We start from the raw sequence: 20,627 nt of genomic DNA on the forward strand, positions 1-20,627 counted from the left end.
ATATTGTCGTCGAAATAAATATTCAAATAATCAATTCATTGTCAGTATAATTTTATTTTTTAACATGGGCGCCGGATTCAATGGTAAATATAAACCTTTGCTGAAACCGGATCTAGCTTCCAGGATCAAAGCAACATTTACTTTAGAGCCAAAGAACCCATAGCGCCCCCAGCGCCCAACTTGGAAGATAAATACAAGCACACCCAAGTATCAATTCATAAAACCAAATATTAAGTTATTTTAAATTTGGTACAGAAATTCTTCTTTCTTCTTTAAATAGCGATTTTTACTGGAGGCAAAGAATAAAAAGCGCAAGGAACTCACTAACTTGCAAAATCCCATCCGATCTGGTGTTTATTTACCTTTCAATCTGGCGCCCAAAGTTAAAACCAAAGCGGGGTTGACATTAAATTTATTATTTGACTATTTATTCAGTCGACAATATTATCATGGTCAATTTTTTACTTGATAAAAAATCTGTATCGGACAGCACAAGCCTAAGTATTGCAAATACCTACATGTATGCAACACTAACATTTTTAATTTATCCGAACCCAAAAATGAATGAAATATTGGAAATATTTCTGAACGCCCAGAAAGAACCCAAAGTTGATCTCTCCTGTGGCTTGATATGTCTCTCCGAAATGTGTTTGCCGACAGAAGCCAAATATCATATCTCAAGTTAGCAAATCACAGATGGTGCGGGTATACACAAAAGAATTCTACTGAGGGGGAGCTGGATTTCCCGCCATTTTTTCGTAACAATCAGAAATCAAATAAAAATTTTTTTTCCATCTTTCCATCTTTTTTAAATCCAAGTAATAGATTGGATTTAAAAAAGAAACTGAGTTTCTTTTTTAAACTATAAATTCAGTTTATAAAAAAATTTCTCTGACAGTGAATCGAACCCGGATCTCCCGCCTGACAGTCAGGAACAGCGACCATTGTACCACAGACACTAACGGATTTATTATTTTAGCGTCCAGTATCTATTTTTGACGCAAGCAAATTCCCACAAAACTTGATATTTGGTTTTTGGAAAATAGGGAAGGAATGATCGGATTGAGCTGAAATTTTGAGGATAAGCTCCCAGGCCCAAAGTCTAAAGCTCTTTTTTGATCCTGGGCACTTGGACTCTGGAAGCTGAGGAGCTAAAGTATCAAAGCTTTGATCCTGGAAGCTAGATCCGGTTTCAGCAAAGGTTTATATTTACCTTTGAATCTAGCGCCAAAGTTAAAAATAAAACTGTACTGACAATAAATTGATTATTTGAATACTTATTTGGCCGAAAATATAAGTATGAATTATTTTTCACTTGATAAAAACACTGTATAGGGCATCATAAGCCCAAGCAAGGCCAACGCCCGCATCCACGTAACAGAAGAATTTTTTATTTATCAGAACCCAAAAATGAAAGATATATTTGAAATATTTCTGGACGCCCTGAAAAAAACCATACTTGATTTCTCCTGTAACTTGATATGTCTCTGCGAAATGTGTTTACCGACAGAAACTAAATTTCCCCTCTTTTAACTTGACATTCTCTCTCTTTGCCAAGCTCCCTTTGCAGACACACTGAATGGCTGACTCTAATCTTTAGTAGAATTCTTTTAAGCATGTCAACAATATTTATGATTGACAAACATAAGTTAAGATAATAATTTTTTTAACCGCTATTTACAGAAGAAAGAAGACTTTGCAGTACAAAAGGTAAAATAGCAATATTTGGCTTTATGATTTGATACTTGGGTATGCTTGTATTTATCTTTCAAGTTGGGAGCTGTGGGCGCTATGGGTTCTTGGGCGCTAAAGTAAATGTTTTGGGTTCTTGGGCGCTAGTGGGAGCTGGGCTTTAAAGTATCGTTGGTTATAAACAATAAGTTCTTCCCAATATTTGGATTTATTTCTGTTCCATGTGGCACATATTTTTACTATATTTTATTTCAAAAATTACTTTCAATTTTTAAATGTAAATACAGATGAAAGTAGTGAAATTTGCAGCACGCTGATTGGCTATAATCGAAAATCCTAGACATTTGTTCTAGCCCCTAGAACTCTGTGTCTAGCTAAGCGTGTCTAGCTAAGCGCATTGTCTAGTATGTCTAGCTAAGCACCAAATTTTACTTGTGAATGGCCGTTGCCTAGACATTGAATTCTGGCTAGACATGTGTTCTAGACACGGATTATAGCTAGACACGCATGTGAACGCCGCTTTAAGCTTTTAAATATACTGTGTAAGATTACTGCCTGTTCAAATAAAAATTATTATATTTAAGTGATTTTTTGGTTTATTTAGTGATTTTCATCAATAATCTAGTGATGTATATGCTAATTTGGTGATTTTTTCTGTAGGCAATCACTGGAACTAGTGGTAAATCACTAGGAATGGCAATCATAATTTTGTGGCGAATCATATTTACAATATTCCCGATAACTTGATTTGAGATAGACACCAGTTGAACGCGAAAATGAACAAGGTGCATTTTTCTAGCAAAAATATTCAAAAAAATTCTTAAATTGCCCTTTTGTTCAAAATAATTGAGAGATCCCGTAGCTATACATTAAGGGTCGGAAAGACTTTAAAACCTCAGGGACAAGAGCTGTAGACTAAACAAATTCCCCATTGTTTTTATATTGCGTTTTACGCAGCACATATTGCATGGTATTAAGGAAAAGCCCTCGGAGAATATTTAGGGGGTAGTATTCCCTGGTCCTAAATTAAAGGAAAATATGTGAATGCACAGGATTTATCTATAATATAAGAATTTATTACTGAAAAACTGATATTACAAGCCCAGGCGGGTCAAATTAACACCTTACGGTCAAAAGCCACACAAAAAAAAAGTAAATATAAGTCAACAAAAATTTCAGAATTTGGTACATATCATTTAATATTATATTACATATCATTTAGATTATGGCCACTTTTTAAGACTGTTAATCAGTGAAAAGGAAAATTGTGGAGCCATCGATAAAATCACGGCAGGAGTCTGTAAAAATGCTGCATTTACCAATCAAGTTTGAAATGTCTGTAGATGACACATCAGTATTTCCGTGGTTTTTATTGAACCGAACAAAGAATTTTAGTGACGTCGGAAAAATCCTGGCACAAAGCGCCACGATTTTACCGACTTCTATTTTTTACCGAGTGACCAAAAATATTTGGGGGCGTCCCCCTCCGTCCCCCATACGTGATGGCCCTGCTTTGAGTACTGAAGAACAGCTAAGGCTAGCACGTTAAAACTTTCAAGGAGTTCTGAGAAGGATGCTGAAATAAATTCAATGAAAAACCTGCCTCAAGCTTGTTAAAAGGACGCATTTTCGATATCTCAAGAGTGTAAGGGTATTTAATTAAAGTTATTAAGTTGAAGGTTAGGGTATTAAGTTGAGGGATGTTCATGCAACTCAAAAGATAATGCATGCATCCTGGTCACGAAATACACCTCTTACTTTATATAGAGAACGAATAGGAGTACTAAGTGGAAACTTCCAATACATGCTGAGGGGAACTTTGAACTAAACCAAATAATACTATGTGCTTTGATGTTGTCAATACAACATTTCTGAAGTATTCGAGAATAGTTAGGGGTATGAAGTTGAAAGTTTCATGGCGAGCATAACAAAATCATAATGTACATCGAGGTTGTAAAAAGGGGATACATTAAATACATCAGTAACAGTATCAAATACATGTATCGATTACATAAGTACTTAGCTTACTACGTAAGTTAAGTAGAAACTTTTAGAGAATATTAGGGGGCAAGCTGTTAAATTAAATCACAAGATACTAAGCGCAAAGGATGAATCAGCAAATACTCAAAAATGGGTAGTGGCAATAAGTGCAATTGTAATTGGCCCATTATGTTTTAAAACTAATTTTTGCTTCAAACTAAATCAAAAGGCATTGTGTTTATAGTTGCCAAAAAGACACTTCAGCAATATATCGATAACGACCGGGGTATTAAGTTGAAACGTTTGTGGATACTACTATTACTATTTCGGCTCTTACAATTTAAATAAATAAAGAGTGCAAGCGTATCCAAGTAGTCAAAGAGTATAGATAGAATCTTTTGGGAATGATATTAAGTTTTATTTTTCAGGTCAATTTCAGAAGCTATAAATTTAAATGAAAAAATACTGTTTTTGTCAAGATTAAAAATTGTTGAAAAAGTTTCTCCAACATAAAAATAGCAACCCATACTATGGATTCTTGTAGAAGAACACTGAAAATATATAAAATATTATTTTTTCCATTAAAAAGACTATGAAAAAAAAAACGAACAGAAATTGATTTAAAAAACTATTTCCACTAAAAACATATTTTTCAAAGAAAAGTAGAGCTCCATTAAGCAAACAATGAGCAAAAATAAAATAACACCATCTTTTAAGGGTAAAACTACCACAAATCACCATCAATAAATATCCATATTAAGGGGGGGGGGGCAAGTATAGCTGGTCTGCATGCAAAATGTGTTTGGTGCAAGTATTATGCATATTAAATATATATATAGAGAAGTATATTTTAAAGCCACATATACGTCCATGAATATAGTAAAATAACAAAAATGAAAGACACAATAACATACTTTGATCAGCGATCATCATAAAACACTTAAATGAAACAAAATATCAATCATCATTACACAAAACATCAATAAATAAATGAACCTCAAAAGGAACACAAATCAAAATAAATAGCCAAGTCAAACTCAAAACAAGCAAAAATTAACATGAGTAGGGCTTATAACCCCATGCCTTCTCATAACCAGAACACAATTTGCGCTTAACTAAAAACAAAAATGTTTGAAATGTTTTTACTTTTCTTGCTTTCTTAAATAATTGTATGCACTCTTTGATGCTTGTTCAAATGTCCTGCTTGAGAAAAGGTTTGGTCACACACATCACACTTAAACGGTTTGTCACCAGTATGCAATCTTTTATGAGTGTTCAAACTTTGTGCGAGAAAAAATGTCTTGTCACATTCATCACATTTAAACAGTTTCTCACCCGTATGCATTCTTTTATGTGTTTTCAAATGCTCAGGTCGAGAAAAGGTCTTGTTACATACACCACATTTAAACGGCTTCTCACCTGTGTGCACTCTTTGATGGGTGTTCAAATGTGATGATTGAGAAAGGGTTTTGTCACAAACATCACACTTAAATGACTTCTCACCCGTATGCACTCTTTTATGGGTGTTCAAACTGTATGCTCGAGAAAAAGCTTGGTCACATATATCACACTTAAACGGTTTTTCACCAGAATGCAATCTTTTATGAGTGTTCAAATAATGTACGAGAGCAAAGGTCTTGTCACATTCATCACATTTAAACGGTTTCTCACCAGTATGCAATCTTAAATGAGTGTTCAAATTTCCTACGAGAGAAAAGGTCTTGTCACATACATCGCACTTAAACGGCTTTTCACCTGTATGCAGTCTTTGGTGCCGATTCAAATATGATGAATGAGAAAAGGTTTTGTCACAAACATTACACTTAAACGGTGTTTCACCAGTATGCAATCTTTTATGAGTGTTCAAACTTTGTGCGAAAGAATATGTCCTATCACACACATCACACTTAAACGGTTTCTCACCAGTATGCAATCTTTTATGAGTGTTCAAATTTTGTGCGAGAAAAAATGTCCTGTCACATTCATCACATTTAAACGGGTTTTTACCAGTATGTATTCTTGTATGTTTATTCAAATGCGCAAATTGAGAAAACGTCTTGTCACATACATCACACTTAAATGGCTTCTCACCTGTGTGCACTCTTTGATGGGTGTTCAAATATGATGATTGAGAAAAGGTCTTGTCACATACATCACACTTAAACGGCTTTTCACCAGTGTGCATTCTTTTATGGGTTTTCAAACTGTATGCTCGAGAAAAAGTTTGGTCACATATATCACACTTAAACGGTTTTTCACCAGAATGCAATCTTTTATGAGTGTTCAAATAATGTACGAGAGCAAAGGTCTTGTCACATTCATCACATTTAAACGGTTTCTCACCAGTATGCAATCTTAAATGAGTGTTCAAATTTCCTACGAGAGAAAAGGTCTTGTCACATACATCACACTTAAATGGCTTCTCACCTGTATGCACTATTTTGTGTCTGTTAAAATGTGATGAATAAGAAAACGTTTTGTCACAAACATTACACTTAAACGGTTTCTAATCCGTATGAATTCTTTTATGGTAGTTCAAATTTGCAGCGCGAGAAAACATCTTGTCACATATATCACATTTAAACGGTTACACACCTGTATGTACTCTTTCATGCCAGTTCAAATGTGATTATCGCGAAAATATTTTATCACAAACATCACACTTGAACGGTTTCTCCCCAGTATGCATTCTTTGATGTTTGTTCAAAGTTTCAAGTTGAAAAAATATCTTGTCACATACCGTGTCACATATCCCAGACACGTGTTTTTAAAAATGACCTAAAATTTAAAACTATATAGATTTAAATAGCAGCAAAAAAAAAAAAGAATAAAAACTTAAAAAAAAAAAAAAAAACATCTTTCAATATGTATTTAAAAACCTACAGAGTAAAAAAAGTCGAATAAAACAAATTATAAAAAATCAATAAAACGAAAAAAAAAAATAAAGTTTTCAATTTTTTTTAAAAGTTTAAAGAAAAAACAGTGTATGTTTCGATATGTTTTAATTTTATTTTCGAACTCTCTTCTCTCTCTCATGGTGAAACTTATATTTAGCTTTTAAAATCAGTTATTCTAATGCAACGAAAGTGCGAAAAATAAATACTAACCGATCAAAAGTATACCGAGAGGTAAATCAAACCCTAAGTGATAGATAGGAGCTATTACAACAATTATGAGGAATTACTGTAACTAAAATATAAAGAGCTAATAGAATAGACATTATATGTTGAAAGTAAATTTTTTAGGGATAGCCACTAATGCGGTTGATTTTTTCGAGAATTCGGCTGTTTCAACTGCAAGGATTAAACTTTATTCAGCTACAGTTCCAGACGACTGTTGTCCTAAGCGCGTTGGCAATAAAGCAATTACAAACAATATCAGAGATATGATTGATTTAATCCGGAAATGTGATTCTGAGAACATAACTATTCCTATTTATCTGATCCGACTTCCAACCGATGTTCCTACCATACCGGCTGTAGCATATTCACGCTTAGCTACCAAGATTAATAAAATTGGCCGAATTCTAGAAGTTATTGATTCTAAGCTCACAAATTATGATATGAATTTCCCGGCATTACCTACTGTCCCCGCGAATGATAATCTAGCCACAGTTGTTATCTCGAATGTGCCTAAGGTTTTGAATAACCCAGCAAAACGTAGAGGTAATTGACAAGATCTCCGGTCATGAGGCAATTAGCAGCATACGGTCATCTAACGATAAACTTGTTGTAAGAATCGATAATGTGGCCGTGAATGATTTTTGCAAGGCTGTGCCCTCAGCGAACTCTAAAGCCAAATTTATCGAAAAGAAATATTTTGGTCTATTAAAGGGTATAGGCACTGACTACGATATCTCTCGCCTTACTGAATACCCTGGAGTTTCTGACGTAACAAGGCTTGGAACTTCCCATGCACTCAGAATTTCGTTTGTAGATGTTGCAACTAAGATCAATGCCATTAAAACTGGATTGAAAGTTGATTATGAATTTTTGAGCGGTTTTTGAGTATCTTCTGATCCCGCGTTGTTGCCATAGATGCCGTTCTCCTGACCACGTAGTTGCCAACTGCAGAAGCCCAGTCGTGAAATGCTCCCGATGCTCCAATCCCTACGAATCATCAAAGGACTCTCCCTGTCAGTTGTACCCTAAATGCGCTAACTGTGGTGGAGACCATGTGTCATATAGTTTGCGATGTCCCAAGTTGCGTGCTATTGCTACCAAAGGTATTGCCAAATGATATCTTTGCCTATCTCTATTTGTTCTTTTAATATTAATGGGACCAAAGATAATGACATTTGTATTGATAATTTTCTTGATACATTTGATGTAGTCCTTTTTCAAGAACATTTATTGCCGGCTGTGAGAGTAAATTTCCTTCGACGTAGCCCCAGCCATATTGTTTTTTCTACAAATGCCCGAAGAACTCGTGGTCGTCCCTCCGGTGGGTTGGCTTGCGTGCTGAATCGGAAATTCTCTTCCCTTTCCCCACAGTGTTACGGATCTGATGATAGTTATTTAGCCGTCAGGATTGGTGATCTTGTACTAGTTAATGTTTATTTGCCACATAATAAGAATAATCTTGCGCCATTCACCCATTTTGTTAAAGCGTGCAAAAAATTGAAAAATTTGGTATCGGGTATTGAGAAACTTGGTTATGATTGGCTACTAATGGGTGACATGAACTGTGAAATGACCGAACAAGTAGCTGTCCCAATTGAACGTATTCGGTCCAACACGGAAAGTTTGTTTGGAATTATGACCCTCTTTTGAAAAAAGTGAAAAATCAGGCCAAGCTATGGTTACGTATTTGGATTGCTTGTGGGCGTCCCTCTCGTGGTACTGTTTTTAATATTAAATGTAAAACAAAAACGGCTTATAAAAGACAACTGCGGTCCGTCCGTGAAGCTGGAGTTAATTTTCCAAACAGTTCGAAAGAGTAGAAGTTTGTGACGGATTCTTCTAAGTTTACTGATTATAAGAGTGATACTATTCCGCAATCAGCTTGGATCCAACATTATTCTAATATTTTTTCCCGTGTTAATTTCGTTGTACATAGCCGATATTTCCAACTCCTTGCTAAGTGCCTTCCCGAAAAAATGCAACAAAAGCACGTCCCTCCTGTGTCAGCTGATATAATTACTGATTCGATCAGGCGGCTGAAGTCTCAGTCTATTGATATTGATGGTATAAGTGTTTTTCATTTACGGAAAGATTCTCGGGAACTAGTAAAACATTTGCAGCTACTTTTTCAAATGCGTCTTTGCTGTTCTTTAGTGCCTGATAGTTTCCTATGTGGTACTTTTACCTCAATTGTAAAGAGAGGAAAAGACGTAAATAAATGTGATTCTTATAGGCCTATTACTGTCGCTTGCAATATTAGCAAACTTTTTGAATATTTGCTTCTTCCTTATATTATTGATTTTGTGAATTATGATGCTAATCAGTTTGGATTTAGAAAGGGGATATCTTGTCAACACGCACATCGGGTGCTTGCTCTCCTTTTTAAGGATGCACAAACGAAAGGTCAATCATTACATATGTGCTTTAGACATATCTAAAGCTTTCGACAGTGTTGTGCACCCTCAGGCTTTTTATTCTTTACATCAGCTTGGTATAAACCCATAGATTATTTCTCTGTTACGTTTTTGGTATTCGAATTCATATGTGAGATTGAGATCGAATGGATGTGCTTTTGGAAATATTCCTGTTAAATGCGGGGTTAGGCAAGGAGGAGTTCTTTCGCCTCATATTTTTAATGCTTGTATTTCGAGTGTGATTAATAAGAGTCCCTCCAGTTGTTTTTTTGGTTTTTAGGAAGTGTCTTATTTAGCATATGCTGATGACCTCCTCCTGATTAGTCGTTCCAAAAGGAGGCTTGAACGGAATGTTAGCATGGTTGGATCTATGCTTAGTGAAATAGGCCTATCATTAAATACTTCGAAATGTGAATATTTACTCTTCAACGCTGTTAATCCCCCTGCTACTCCCCTTGCTTGCAACACCTTTATGGTACCTAGTGTCCCTGTTATCAAATGGCTTGGTATTTCCATATGTGAATCCGTAGGAAGCATCCGGCGTAAATTTATTTGTGATTCGAAGGATAAGCTTAAAGCTGGTTATGCGAAAATAGTTGCAAACCGTGGAGGTTTTAATAGGCATGGTCTTGCTAAACTCTACTGTAGTTTCTGTGACCATGCGATTTTATCCACTTCTGGGCTGTATCCGCTTTTTACTAAGCATGATTTGAAACAAATGAAGGTTAATTATTTTAGATACTGTAAGTTCCCATTGTATTTGCCGCTTGCTGTGCGCAATAGGCGCCTTGTTGGTCGTTATGGTGCAACAGCGATTCTATCCTCGCTTGAAACGGTGCAAGCGAAGATCCGTCAGGATGCTAGTTTTTGGTTGGGCCCACATCACAGTCTTATCCGTTTTTTTTATTAGTGATTATATTTGTGGTTAGATTGTCGTTGTTCTTTTTCTTTTTTTTGTTTGTATTGCTACACTATTTTAAATTTATTTTACAGTGGGTTAAAAATAAATTATTATTATTATTATTATTAATAGGAATAAACAGTGAAAAGCAATGACAAAAAAATTCTGGATACTTCGATCGCACATTCAGTGACACTGTCAGCAGCAAATATCCGGTATTTTTAGTCGTTGTTATTTATCGTCTTTTAAAAGAATTTATCCCTATTTAAAATACTATTTGAACGACCAAAGAAAACATGACTTTCATCGTTTTTACAAATACAATAGGACTCGCTATGTTCTTTTAGATATATTGATTTTATAAAAACAAAGTTTTTCAAAGAAAAGTAAAGGCAGTTATAAACTCAAGCACAGCAGATACAAATACTTGTTAAAAACGACCAGAAATTACTATTAAAGAATAAATGAAACCCGAAACAAATCAAAGCAAAAAAGACACTACAAGTAATAATATAAATTAATAAATAGATCTTGAAGCGAGTAATACTTTGATTGAATATAAAAATCAAGCTTAAAATGAAAAAATATTGTGCTATTTAAGAAATTAATGAAACTTAGAACGACACCGGAGTTTTGTTATCTAATTTGTCAACAATTTACAAAAAACTGCCTACATCAAAATTGGGAGCAGATGGGATTGGGGAAAACGGACCGAAGGGGGGGGCTAGTTGCTCTTAAATCTCTTGACACTAAAAAGTGAACTGGAACTTTTAATTTCCAATCAAATGAGCTTTTCATGAAGTTTATACGAGAATCCGTTTCACGAGAACCATACATGCCTTTAAGTCAAAACCGACAGCACCTTCTCCCGGGCCCTGGGGGGGGCTGCTGAGTTTTTCTTACCCGACCTTTGAACTATTTTTAACAAAACATCTATCTCAAAATTTTCATCAAATGGCGTTGGAAAGTTTTTATCGGATACATTTGGGGAAAAGAGGCGTGGGGGGGGGGGGCTGGTTACCCTCTGATATCTTCTGACAATTAAAAAGTGAACTAGAGCTTTAAACTTCCAATAAAATGAGCCCTCTCTGAATTTTATAAGAGAATTCCTTCCATAAGATCCATATATGCCCCCAGGGAATAACTTATAACCCTTGCGCTGAAGACAGTGGCGGGAGTGTCCTAACCAAAGATATAATTTCCAGAACTTTCAACTACGTTGAACAAAATGGTTATCTCAAAATTTTGATTGGATGTGTTTGGGAAAATATTGGACGTGGAAGGAGTGTTAGATGCGTTCCAATCATTTCGACTATTAAAAAGGGCACTATCCATTTAAATTTCCAATCAAATAAGCCCTTTTTGAAGTTTCTACGACAACGCTTTCTATAAAAACCATATATGACCCAAGGGCATAACTTACACCCCTTGCCCTGAGGGTTGTGGGAGGGGGGGGGGGGTTCAACCTCAAAGACCTTATTTCTCAAATTTTCAACTACGTTAAATAAAATTGGTATTTCAAAATTTTGATTGGATCTGTTTGGAGAAGAGGTGGGTGTGAGAAGGGGGTTAGTTGCCCTCCAATCACTTTTGACTATTAAAAAGGGCACTAGCCCGTTGAATTTCTAAGCTAATGAGTCCTTTTTGAAGTTCCTACGGAAAAGCTTTCTATAAAACCTTTCATGTCCCCAGGGCACAACTTACAACCCTTGCCCTGAGGGCTGTGGGGGGGAGTGTCCTCCTTAAAAACATTATTTATATATGGAAATCAACTACGTAGAACAAAACGGCTATCTCATTTTGATTGGTGATCTATCAAATTTGATCTATCAAATTTTGATTGGATGTGTTATTGGCTCATCTCTTCCCTGCAATAAAGTGTCCTTATTAAAATTGATTCTTTAATTAGTTTGTCAAATAGTTCGTGGTAACGAAATGTAAGTAAGGAGCGACCCGGCTCAATAGTAACCGAAACTCAAAAAACGGGATTTTGATACCAATATTAAACTGATTCGAGGCTCAGGCGAAAAAGGCCCATTGTCGACTGCGACTCGCCCCAAAGAACACCAATAGTCATTTTGATATTGTCTACTGCCCCCTGCCGGCATGGCATTTTCCGACTGGAGAGGCCTATCTCTTTCGTCATACCTGTTATGCATGCAGCATAACGGGTCTGCATGCAAAATGTGTTTGGTACAATTATTCCGCATATTAGATATATAGACAAATAAGTGTATCTTACCTGAGAAATTAAATTAAAAAACAAGCTTTTTTTAACTGAAAGTAAGCAACGACGTTAAAACTTAAAACGAACAGAAATTATTCCGTATATGAAGGGGGCTGTCCCCTCCTCAACGTCTCGCTCTTTACGCTAAAGTTTTTCATAGTTTAAAAAAAAATAGAGTTGTGAGAAAGTCAAACTTTAAACCTAACCTAACCTAACCTGAAGGGGTTGACTCTTCCTCAACAACTCGCTCAACAAAAACACAATGTTTCAGATATACCTTCATTGTTAGAACATCTGGGTTCCTGGGTGTCGTAATCAAATTTACATGGTCCTGAAATACTAGGTAAATTAAGCAAAGGAACATCTTCACGTTTTTGTGACAAAAGACGGTTTGAGAAATGAAAGGGCTTCTCGCTGTCACCTGGTAAAGCATCTTCAATTTCTAAAACAAAATTTCAATGAAACAGACACAAAAAAAACTTCTAAAGTAAAGCTTACCAAGCAAACATGACAGCCTTTTCTTTTTAGTTAGGCTAGGCTAGGTGTAAAAATGTAAATATACAAACATCATATGTATTCGTAAAATCAGATCTATATACAGCTTTTTTGTTTCACAAATCGTTTTAAAAAATCCACTTTTTACAAAGCAAAAGAAAATTAGAAACAGTCAAGAAAATTCACTAACATGGAACAAACTAAAACCTGAAATTCATAACCTAGAACGAGTTGCTGGAGGAGTGTAGTTGTCTTGAATGGACCAAAAATCATATAAGAAAAATTGAAGGGATAAAACAGCCCCCCCCAGAACCTGCGGACAAGTGCTGTAAGCTTGGAAGGAACGTGGGTATTATGCAACGTATGAAATTCATTTTGCCGTTCGAAGCTATGCGTTCTATTTATTTCGCTCTTGTTCATTCTTATCTAAATTACTGCCCACTTATTTACTTGAATACTTTCAGATCCCATTTAATTCTGCTTCAGAGGCAACAAAATAAGGCGCTTCGTATTTTAAAAAGTTATCTTCCGTCCCCAGCGTCTTTCCCCAGTAAGTCTTCTACAAAGAGTTTATATTGTTTATTGAATATTCTTCCTGTTGAACTTGCAGTTACTTTTAACTCGATTTTATTCAAGGTTAATCATAATCTCCGGTCACTGCCCAGTTATTTCTTTTCTTTTGATTTGTTCCCAGTTGCTCCGCCATCTTCTCATCTAGCTCGCAGCATACGCAAACTACGCCAGCCGTTAATAATTTTAGAGAGGTCCCGGTTTTCTCTACGAAATAGTGTGGTTGCCGCGTGGAACCAATATGAATCTATTTTTGATTTTGATGTGTCGATTGGAATTTTAAAAAATAAAATAAAATCATTCCTTTTGGACATTTATTAGTCAATTATTATTTTCTTATTAATATATTCTCCTTATAATAATATTCTTTTCTTTTTTTTTTTTGATCTCTCTCGGATCTTGATATCCTTCTTCTTGTCCCATTGCTGGTTGAGAGTTTTTTATGTATCGTCGGGTGGGTGCCGTGATGTGGTGAGTAATTAACCTTACATTTATTGATTTATTTATATTTGTTTGTGAAGTTTACCATTTTGAATGAAAATCCGTATATTTCTTTATTGTTTTTCTTTTTTTTTATCTGTGCAAAACGAGCTTGTCTCACTGCCAGATATCTGTATATATTTAGTGTCATTATGTAAGATTGAATAATAAATGAACCTGAACCTGAACCTGAGTTATGCCCCCTGGACATATAAGGTTTTAATGGAAGAGATAGTCGTATAAATTTGGGAGGGGCCTCATTCGATTATAAATCTGAATTTTTAGTTCCCTTTTTGAGAGTCAAAAATAATTTGATGGAAACTAGCCCCCCCCCCTCTCCCATCCCAAACCAACCGTCTTTTCCCCAAATGCGTCTGATCAACTTTTTGAGATTTTCATTTTGTCCAGAATAGACACAACATCATATTTTTATGTTTTTTATGGATGTATTGATATTATAACTTCGTGGTGCGCTCTTCCTATTGGAATTTGGATGTTATTGTTCCCTTTTTAAAAACCAAAAGGGACCAGGAGGGCAACTAACCCTCCTACCTTCTTTACCTCAAATCCATCCCATTGAATTTTTATCAAATTTTTTAGATAGCCACTTTGTTAAAATAAGTCAAAAGATTAGTTAACAAAAACTCCAGTGTGAACACAAACCCATAGAGCCCTGGGACAAGTGTTGTATGTTATATCCAGGGGACATATAAGGTTCTTATGCAAGGGTTTTGAAAATATTTCACAGATTATATAAGTAAAACCCGCTCCCCAACTCAAAAAACCTATAAAAGGTATTCTACTCCAAAACTCAAGTAAGCTGACCCCGGGCTTTCCCTCCATGACCAGACCCCCCCCCCCAAAAAAAAAAAATTATTGCAATTTTTTATTCCAAAATTATGGCAACCCATCCCTTGCCCTTCATGGCCTGACCCCCTCCCCCAAGTAAAACATCAACTTATTAACGATATTTTATCCTAAGACTTGTGGAAGCTGATCCCTGGTCCTCCATGGCCCGCTACCCCTCCCGCGCCCCGAAAATTATCAATGATAAATCACAGGAACTGACCCCTGGCCCTCCCTCCCTCTGGTCAATTTATTCAGATCAAATGAATAAATTTTTTTATAGCTTAACAATCACAAAAATGGACAATTAAAAGTTAAAAGTAAAAGAAAAAATTATACAAAATTGGGGGTTCTGCATTAGTTCCCAAAACATAATATATAGTCTCACAAAGTTTATCAGCTGATTTAACTAACTTTATTCATCTCTTACATGTATTATGATTAGATATTCCCATCTGAGCCCCCCCTAACTACCCCTGATTTGGTGAAAATATTTCGTTCATCATCCCTGCACAAAGAAAAGATTGAAAGAAAATTTTTCAACCACACTATCAATTGTCTCAACAAACTTAAAAATTAAAGATAATACTTTGAGTTTTAATGTGTTTTGCGTCACAAAGAAGCCACTATTATCAACACTCAGCTCTTAATCGTTAAATCAGAGTACAAATGTAGTTAAAAAAAAATTTCTTAGCCTCACGTAATGAGCAGGGGAAAAAAAAAGAATAATTATTTTCTAGAACAAAGTAGCTTTTCTTTTATTCTGACATTTAAAAAATTAACTGTATAACTTACCGTTTTTAATGAAATAATCCTCAGAAACTGTGATGGGATCGGCCATTTCAGAAATTGTGGCTAATCCATGAAAGATATTGGAACGGGGTTAATGCAAATTATGAGAATTACAATACTATCATTGAAACTTGGATACAACACAGACTTTAGTCAGAAGAGCCCTAAAATACAAAAGATATTAGGATTGATGACTAAGAATGACTTTTAACCACTGCAGAGCAGATTTTATCTTGATATAGTTGAAAGAAAAAAACTCAACTCCTTCAACAGTCAAAGCCATTGCAAATTTGATTATTATTTTTTTAGAGGGTGCTAAAATTCTAAAAGTGTCTTTTTGATGCAACTAAATTTCAAGAGTAGTTGTAGATTTTAAGTTATAACAAAATTTGACAGTAAAAAATCAAAGTACATCTGTTAGTAGTTTTAAATCTGAAATTTGGAAAATTTGATTCAATTCTAGAAATGAAAGCTTTATTCATGGTTTTAATACTTTAAACACAATAAAGTTTAGGCCAATTATGTACATTTTATGTTTTTCCAAGAGAGTAAATTTAGCAGTTCTTACTTTTAGGACTTGAAGGATGTGAAAATAGAGGTAAAATTAAATAAAAAAAGATATTATGTAATAGCCTTATATTTATCAATTAAAAACCTAATCAAAATTTAGTAATTACCTACTAAAGAATTTTAAATTCAAATCTGAAGTGAAACTCGAGCAATTTACGAAATGTTTCTAGAAAAATGTCTTTTGTCTTTTAATATAGGCTTTATTGAAATGTAAAAACATTTGCGTAAAATACTACTGATAAATTTATCGATTGTTTAACTAAAGATGACAATCTTCCTTGTACTTACTTATGCCAAGGTCTAGATTTGGCTTAAATTACTTTTTTAACCAATTATTGTGTCATCTTTATCAATGTTATTATGAAACCAATTTCAACCTTTCATAAAATTCTTTAATTACACTTAAAGGTGAAAATTTAAATGTAAAACAAAACAAAAGTATCCCTAAGTGTGGAAAAGCAGTGTGGTCTAAGAAATTATTAACATATAGCCTTAAGGTGGAAAAGACCAGATGCAATTGTATTATTTTATAATTTAGAGAAAAAAAAAATGCAAATATAATTAAACAACAAAAGTTTTTATAAAATTGTGAAGTAAATAAAATAATTTCAAAATCGTTTTGTTTCAAGCATCATTTAAATACATATGATGAGGATAATCACACGAGACAGGTAGATTTACAAAATTTAAATTATATATTGAAAGATAAACATTTCCAGAGGTCACAAATTGTAAAAGAAATAGATTTTTTTTTTCAAAAAACCTTAGCGGTTTTATTAACCCCTATAATTTCAATCAAATTATATCAATTTTCAAAAATTCTTTTAAACATTTTTTATGATTTTCTATAGAAATATTAAACCAGAAATTTTTGAAATTGAAATGGGAACATGAAAAACAAAAAAATATCAGTGTATAAACCTAAACATTTCCTAGGCCCAAGTGTTATTAATTTAAGCAAAAGGAAGGTAACCAAAGAATAAAAAGAAATACTTGAGAAAGGTGTAAAATTTGGACTAAATCCTAAAAAAGTACCAATACAGGAAATCATTTCAAATTTTGAGACAGGGATTCATAACTTTTCAAAGGATTTTAATAATGCAGATGATTTGGGACTGGGGATCGTGAATATTTTGATAATTTTTCATAAGAACTTAAGAACAGATAATTTTTTTTTTAAAGATTAAAAAAAAGATGATTCTCTAACAACAACGAAAGCTGATAAAAGCAATACGGTAATAATTCTAGAAAAAAATGTTTACGATAGTAAAATAGAAAAAATTCTAAAAGATATTTCAATATATAAAAACTTAACTCAAACCCAACTGAATCGTAAGTTGCAAAATTAAGAAAGGATATAGAAGGCCTTAAAACTAATGGAAGCATCACACCGTAGATGTATTAAAAGTTCTTTCCAAAAGGATCAGTCTGTCCAAGACCAAATGGTGTGTCAAAAATAAACACAATAGGTCTCCTCTAAGACCTATAGTATCAACAGCTAATTCAGTAACGGTAAAGATCGAAATTATATCTTTATAATTTATATCTCCAAAGATTTATTATATCTCTAAAATTCTTAGATAAAAAACTCAGAATTCTGAAAAAATAAACTTATTTATATCAAAATATGCAATGAATCTAGACTGTTTAGTTTTGATATAGAATCCATTATTGGTTATAATGGATTATAACCTATATATATATATACATATATATATACATTTGTCTGTTACATTTTGATAAATATTTAAGTATCTAATCTCAAAAAGTTGGCAAACATCAAAATGAGACAGAAAAAGTATGAGCGAGAATTAAAGTAGGAACTATGTTTATATCAAACTTAATTAAAATAACTAGTAGGTATACTAAATGTTTCAGGTTTAGAAATAATTTTTTTCATGAAATTAGGAGATTAGCAACGGGAGAACCCTTAAGTCTGCTGTTAGCAAATATTTATGTAGACTATATATAAACTTTAGCTACAAAAACATATTTTTTCAAACCTAAATTTTTGTGCAGATATATGATATGTTAGTTATCTAGAATTATGGGGAATCACTAATTGAAGGTTTTATGGAGCATTTAAATAATTTGGGAGGGAAATTAATTTTTACATTTGAAAAAGAAACAGAGAATAAGTTACTGTTTTTGCATATTTGAATCCACCAAAATAATAATGAACTAGCTTTTTCAATTTACCATCAACAATTATTTATCTTTTGCATTAAATCAACAAATCCAAGTAAAAGGGGTGTGGTTATTTCTTTAGTTTATAGGGTATTAAACTTAGTATCACCAGAATACACTAGTATTGAACTAATTTTTATCATGGATATTCTAATAGGTAATAGATATCCCAAAAAGATGATTTCTAAAATTATTAAAAAAGAAAAAAATTAATGGAACTTCAAATATTAGAAGAAAAAGGGTCAAATCAACTTACAAACTACATCTCTTTGCCTTATAACCCAATCTTGTCATAGAAATTAAGGAAAAAACTAAACAAACATAATATAAAAACAGTATTTAAGTTTGGATAAACTATAAGCTCTTTGCTAAATAATCAAAAAGACAAGGTTCCAAAAAACATACAAAGGGGAGTATAACAATAGTCATGCTCTTGTGGTAAATTATATGTAAGAAGGATAAAACAGAATTTAGAAAATAGGTTGCATCAACACAAAAATGCCATAGATTGCTCACTAAAACATAATCAACAACTGGAAACTTTTTAATCAGCTGAAGCAGACCACGTGTTTGACTTTCCTCAGCATAATATTTTATTTGATCAAACAAACATTGTAGATACGTCTATAGAACTTTTACAAAGTTTTTAGAGAAATTATTGAAATAAAAAAATTATCTATATGAGTGTTAGTATTAATAGAGATGAAGGGGATATATTCAATTATAATATATTCAATTTATAATAGTTTAATTAGGAGCAGGTAGAATTGTCTACCAGTAGTGATTGACATAATTGTTCTGGAACAAGTGATAACCCTGCAAAGAAAACTCATGATGAGGTAAAAACTGGAAAAAGTCATCGGACTGCAGCTAAACTAGTAAATAAAAAAAATCCATTTAATTTATAATTCACGAGTTGTTTATTAGTCTCAGAGATTTAGTTAGGGGTGATAGACCAGGGGTGTTGTGACCTTTTTTTGGTTGTTCAAGTAAATATAGTCTTCACTTTTAATAGGCCCTATTATTCCACTGAATGTTGAGAGGTTTTTCGTTTTTAAACTTTAATGATCAGGAGTTGGTTATTCTTAGATCACAGTTGGCAGGTCATTTGTGAGGTTTTCTTGAAAACGAATCTGATGTAGATTTGCTTTTTAATTCTTTTTATGACTCATTATATAATTATATTGGATACTTGTTTGCATTCCAGTTGAATGGTGTAAAGAACCCATTTTGTTAATGGTTTGAAAGGTCCTTCATCTTCTGGCCCACGCAGAACTTCTACTAAGGTTGTCAAGTTAATTTTTTCTGCCAACGTTTCTGCTCTTACATGATTTTTCAATATGCCTTTTGAAAATGGTGATTTCCCAAGGGCATTAAAGCATGCTTGTGCTATTATAAATTTTAAAGGGGGTTCATGGAATGACCTTGCTAGATATTGTCCTATATCTCTCTTATCAGTGTTTAGTAAAATTTTTGAAAGAGCTATGCTTTCTCAACTTCTTGATATTCTTAATTCAAAATTTTTTTTTCATGAGTCCCAGTTTGGTTTTAGGGTAAAGCACTCAACTGAGCATGCATGTGCAAATCTCTTGAATTATATACATACATCTCTTGACTCTAGCCTGATATCTTCTACTCTTTCTCTTAATGCATGTAAAGCATTTGATTCAATAACACAAAAGATTCTTCTTTGACAGCTATCCCATATTGGAATATGAGGGAGCACTTATTCTTCCTTTCTATAGTATTTATCTGGTCATATAATCTCAGTTGATCCTCTCTTTCCAACCCGCCTGAAACAGAGTTTGGTGTTCCAAAAGTATCTGTGATTGGTCTGAAACTCTTTTTAATTTATGTTAATTGACCTCATAAATATGGTTGAAAAATCTAAACTCTGCCATTTGCTGTTGTATTTGTCAATCTGCATGTGTCACTAATTGTGACAAAAGTTTGTCCTTCTCCAACACATTTATAGCTTTTACAGATGACAGTATTCTTGACCCAGCTGGTAGAACTGAGTCTGATTTCTGTTCAAACAAGATTGCCCTTTTTGAAAGTCATTCAGTGGTTTGATGTTAATTATCTTGCCTTAAATGTTGGCAAGTCATGTGTTTTTTATTTTCTAAAAAAAAATTAGGCATTAAAAAATCTGCTTAATTTCTAAAATTAAGCAGAGGCCTTGGGGTGATGCAAAGAATTAAAAATCTAGTCCCAAAAAAGATCCTGAAAATGATTTATTTTTCTATATTTTACACATATATTAGCTACGGATGTTCTGTATGGGCAAGTAATTTTGTAACATGTTTCAAAAGAGTAGAAAAACTTCAGAATAGAGCTGTAAAATTATTATC

The 20,627-nt window shown here is 33.6% G+C and overlaps 1 protein-coding gene and 1 pseudogene across 1 annotated transcript; both read right to left on the reverse strand.

Moving 5' to 3' along the window:
- Window positions 1–4,803: 4,803 nt before the first annotated feature.
- On the reverse strand, window positions 4,804–6,298 carry LOC148938486 (uncharacterized; annotated as a pseudogene).
- A 1,059-nt stretch (window positions 6,299–7,357) lies between these two features.
- Window positions 7,358–19,975, reverse strand: LOC148938487 (uncharacterized). Its single transcript, XM_089107758.1, has 4 exons — window positions 19,883–19,975; window positions 15,523–15,683; window positions 12,614–12,778; window positions 7,358–7,461 (listed from the first exon to the last, which is right to left on the reverse strand). Exons 2-4 carry the CDS (start codon window positions 15,566–15,568, stop codon window positions 7,358–7,360), a joined length of 315 nt encoding a protein of 104 aa, XP_088963884.1. The 5' UTR covers window positions 15,569–15,683; window positions 19,883–19,975.
- Window positions 19,976–20,627: the final 652 nt, after the last annotated feature.

Source organism: Artemia sp. Qi Xiang Cuo, unplaced genomic scaffold, assembly GCF_049724085.1.
Source record: "Artemia sp. Qi Xiang Cuo unplaced genomic scaffold, ASM4972408v1 HiC_scaffold_3221, whole genome shotgun sequence".
In the NCBI taxonomy this organism is placed as follows: domain Eukaryota; kingdom Metazoa; phylum Arthropoda; class Branchiopoda; order Anostraca; family Artemiidae; genus Artemia; species Artemia sp. Qi Xiang Cuo.

What these genes read in the sequence shown, in the direction of transcription:
- LOC148938487 (XM_089107758.1), bottom strand. Translation starts at nt 15,568, where the DNA reads ATGGCCGATCCCATCACAGTTTCTGAGGATTATTTCATTAAAAACG. An exon ending in GGATTATTTCATTAAAAACG is followed by an intron (nt 12,779 to 15,522) that starts GTAAGTTATACA and finishes ATTTTGTTTTAG; the next exon opens with AAATTGAAGATGCTTTACCA. An exon ending in CAGATGTTCTAACAATGAAG is followed by an intron (nt 7,462 to 12,613) that starts GTATATCTGAAA and finishes ATTTGGCTTTAG; the next exon opens with AGTTCGCTGAGGGCACAGCC.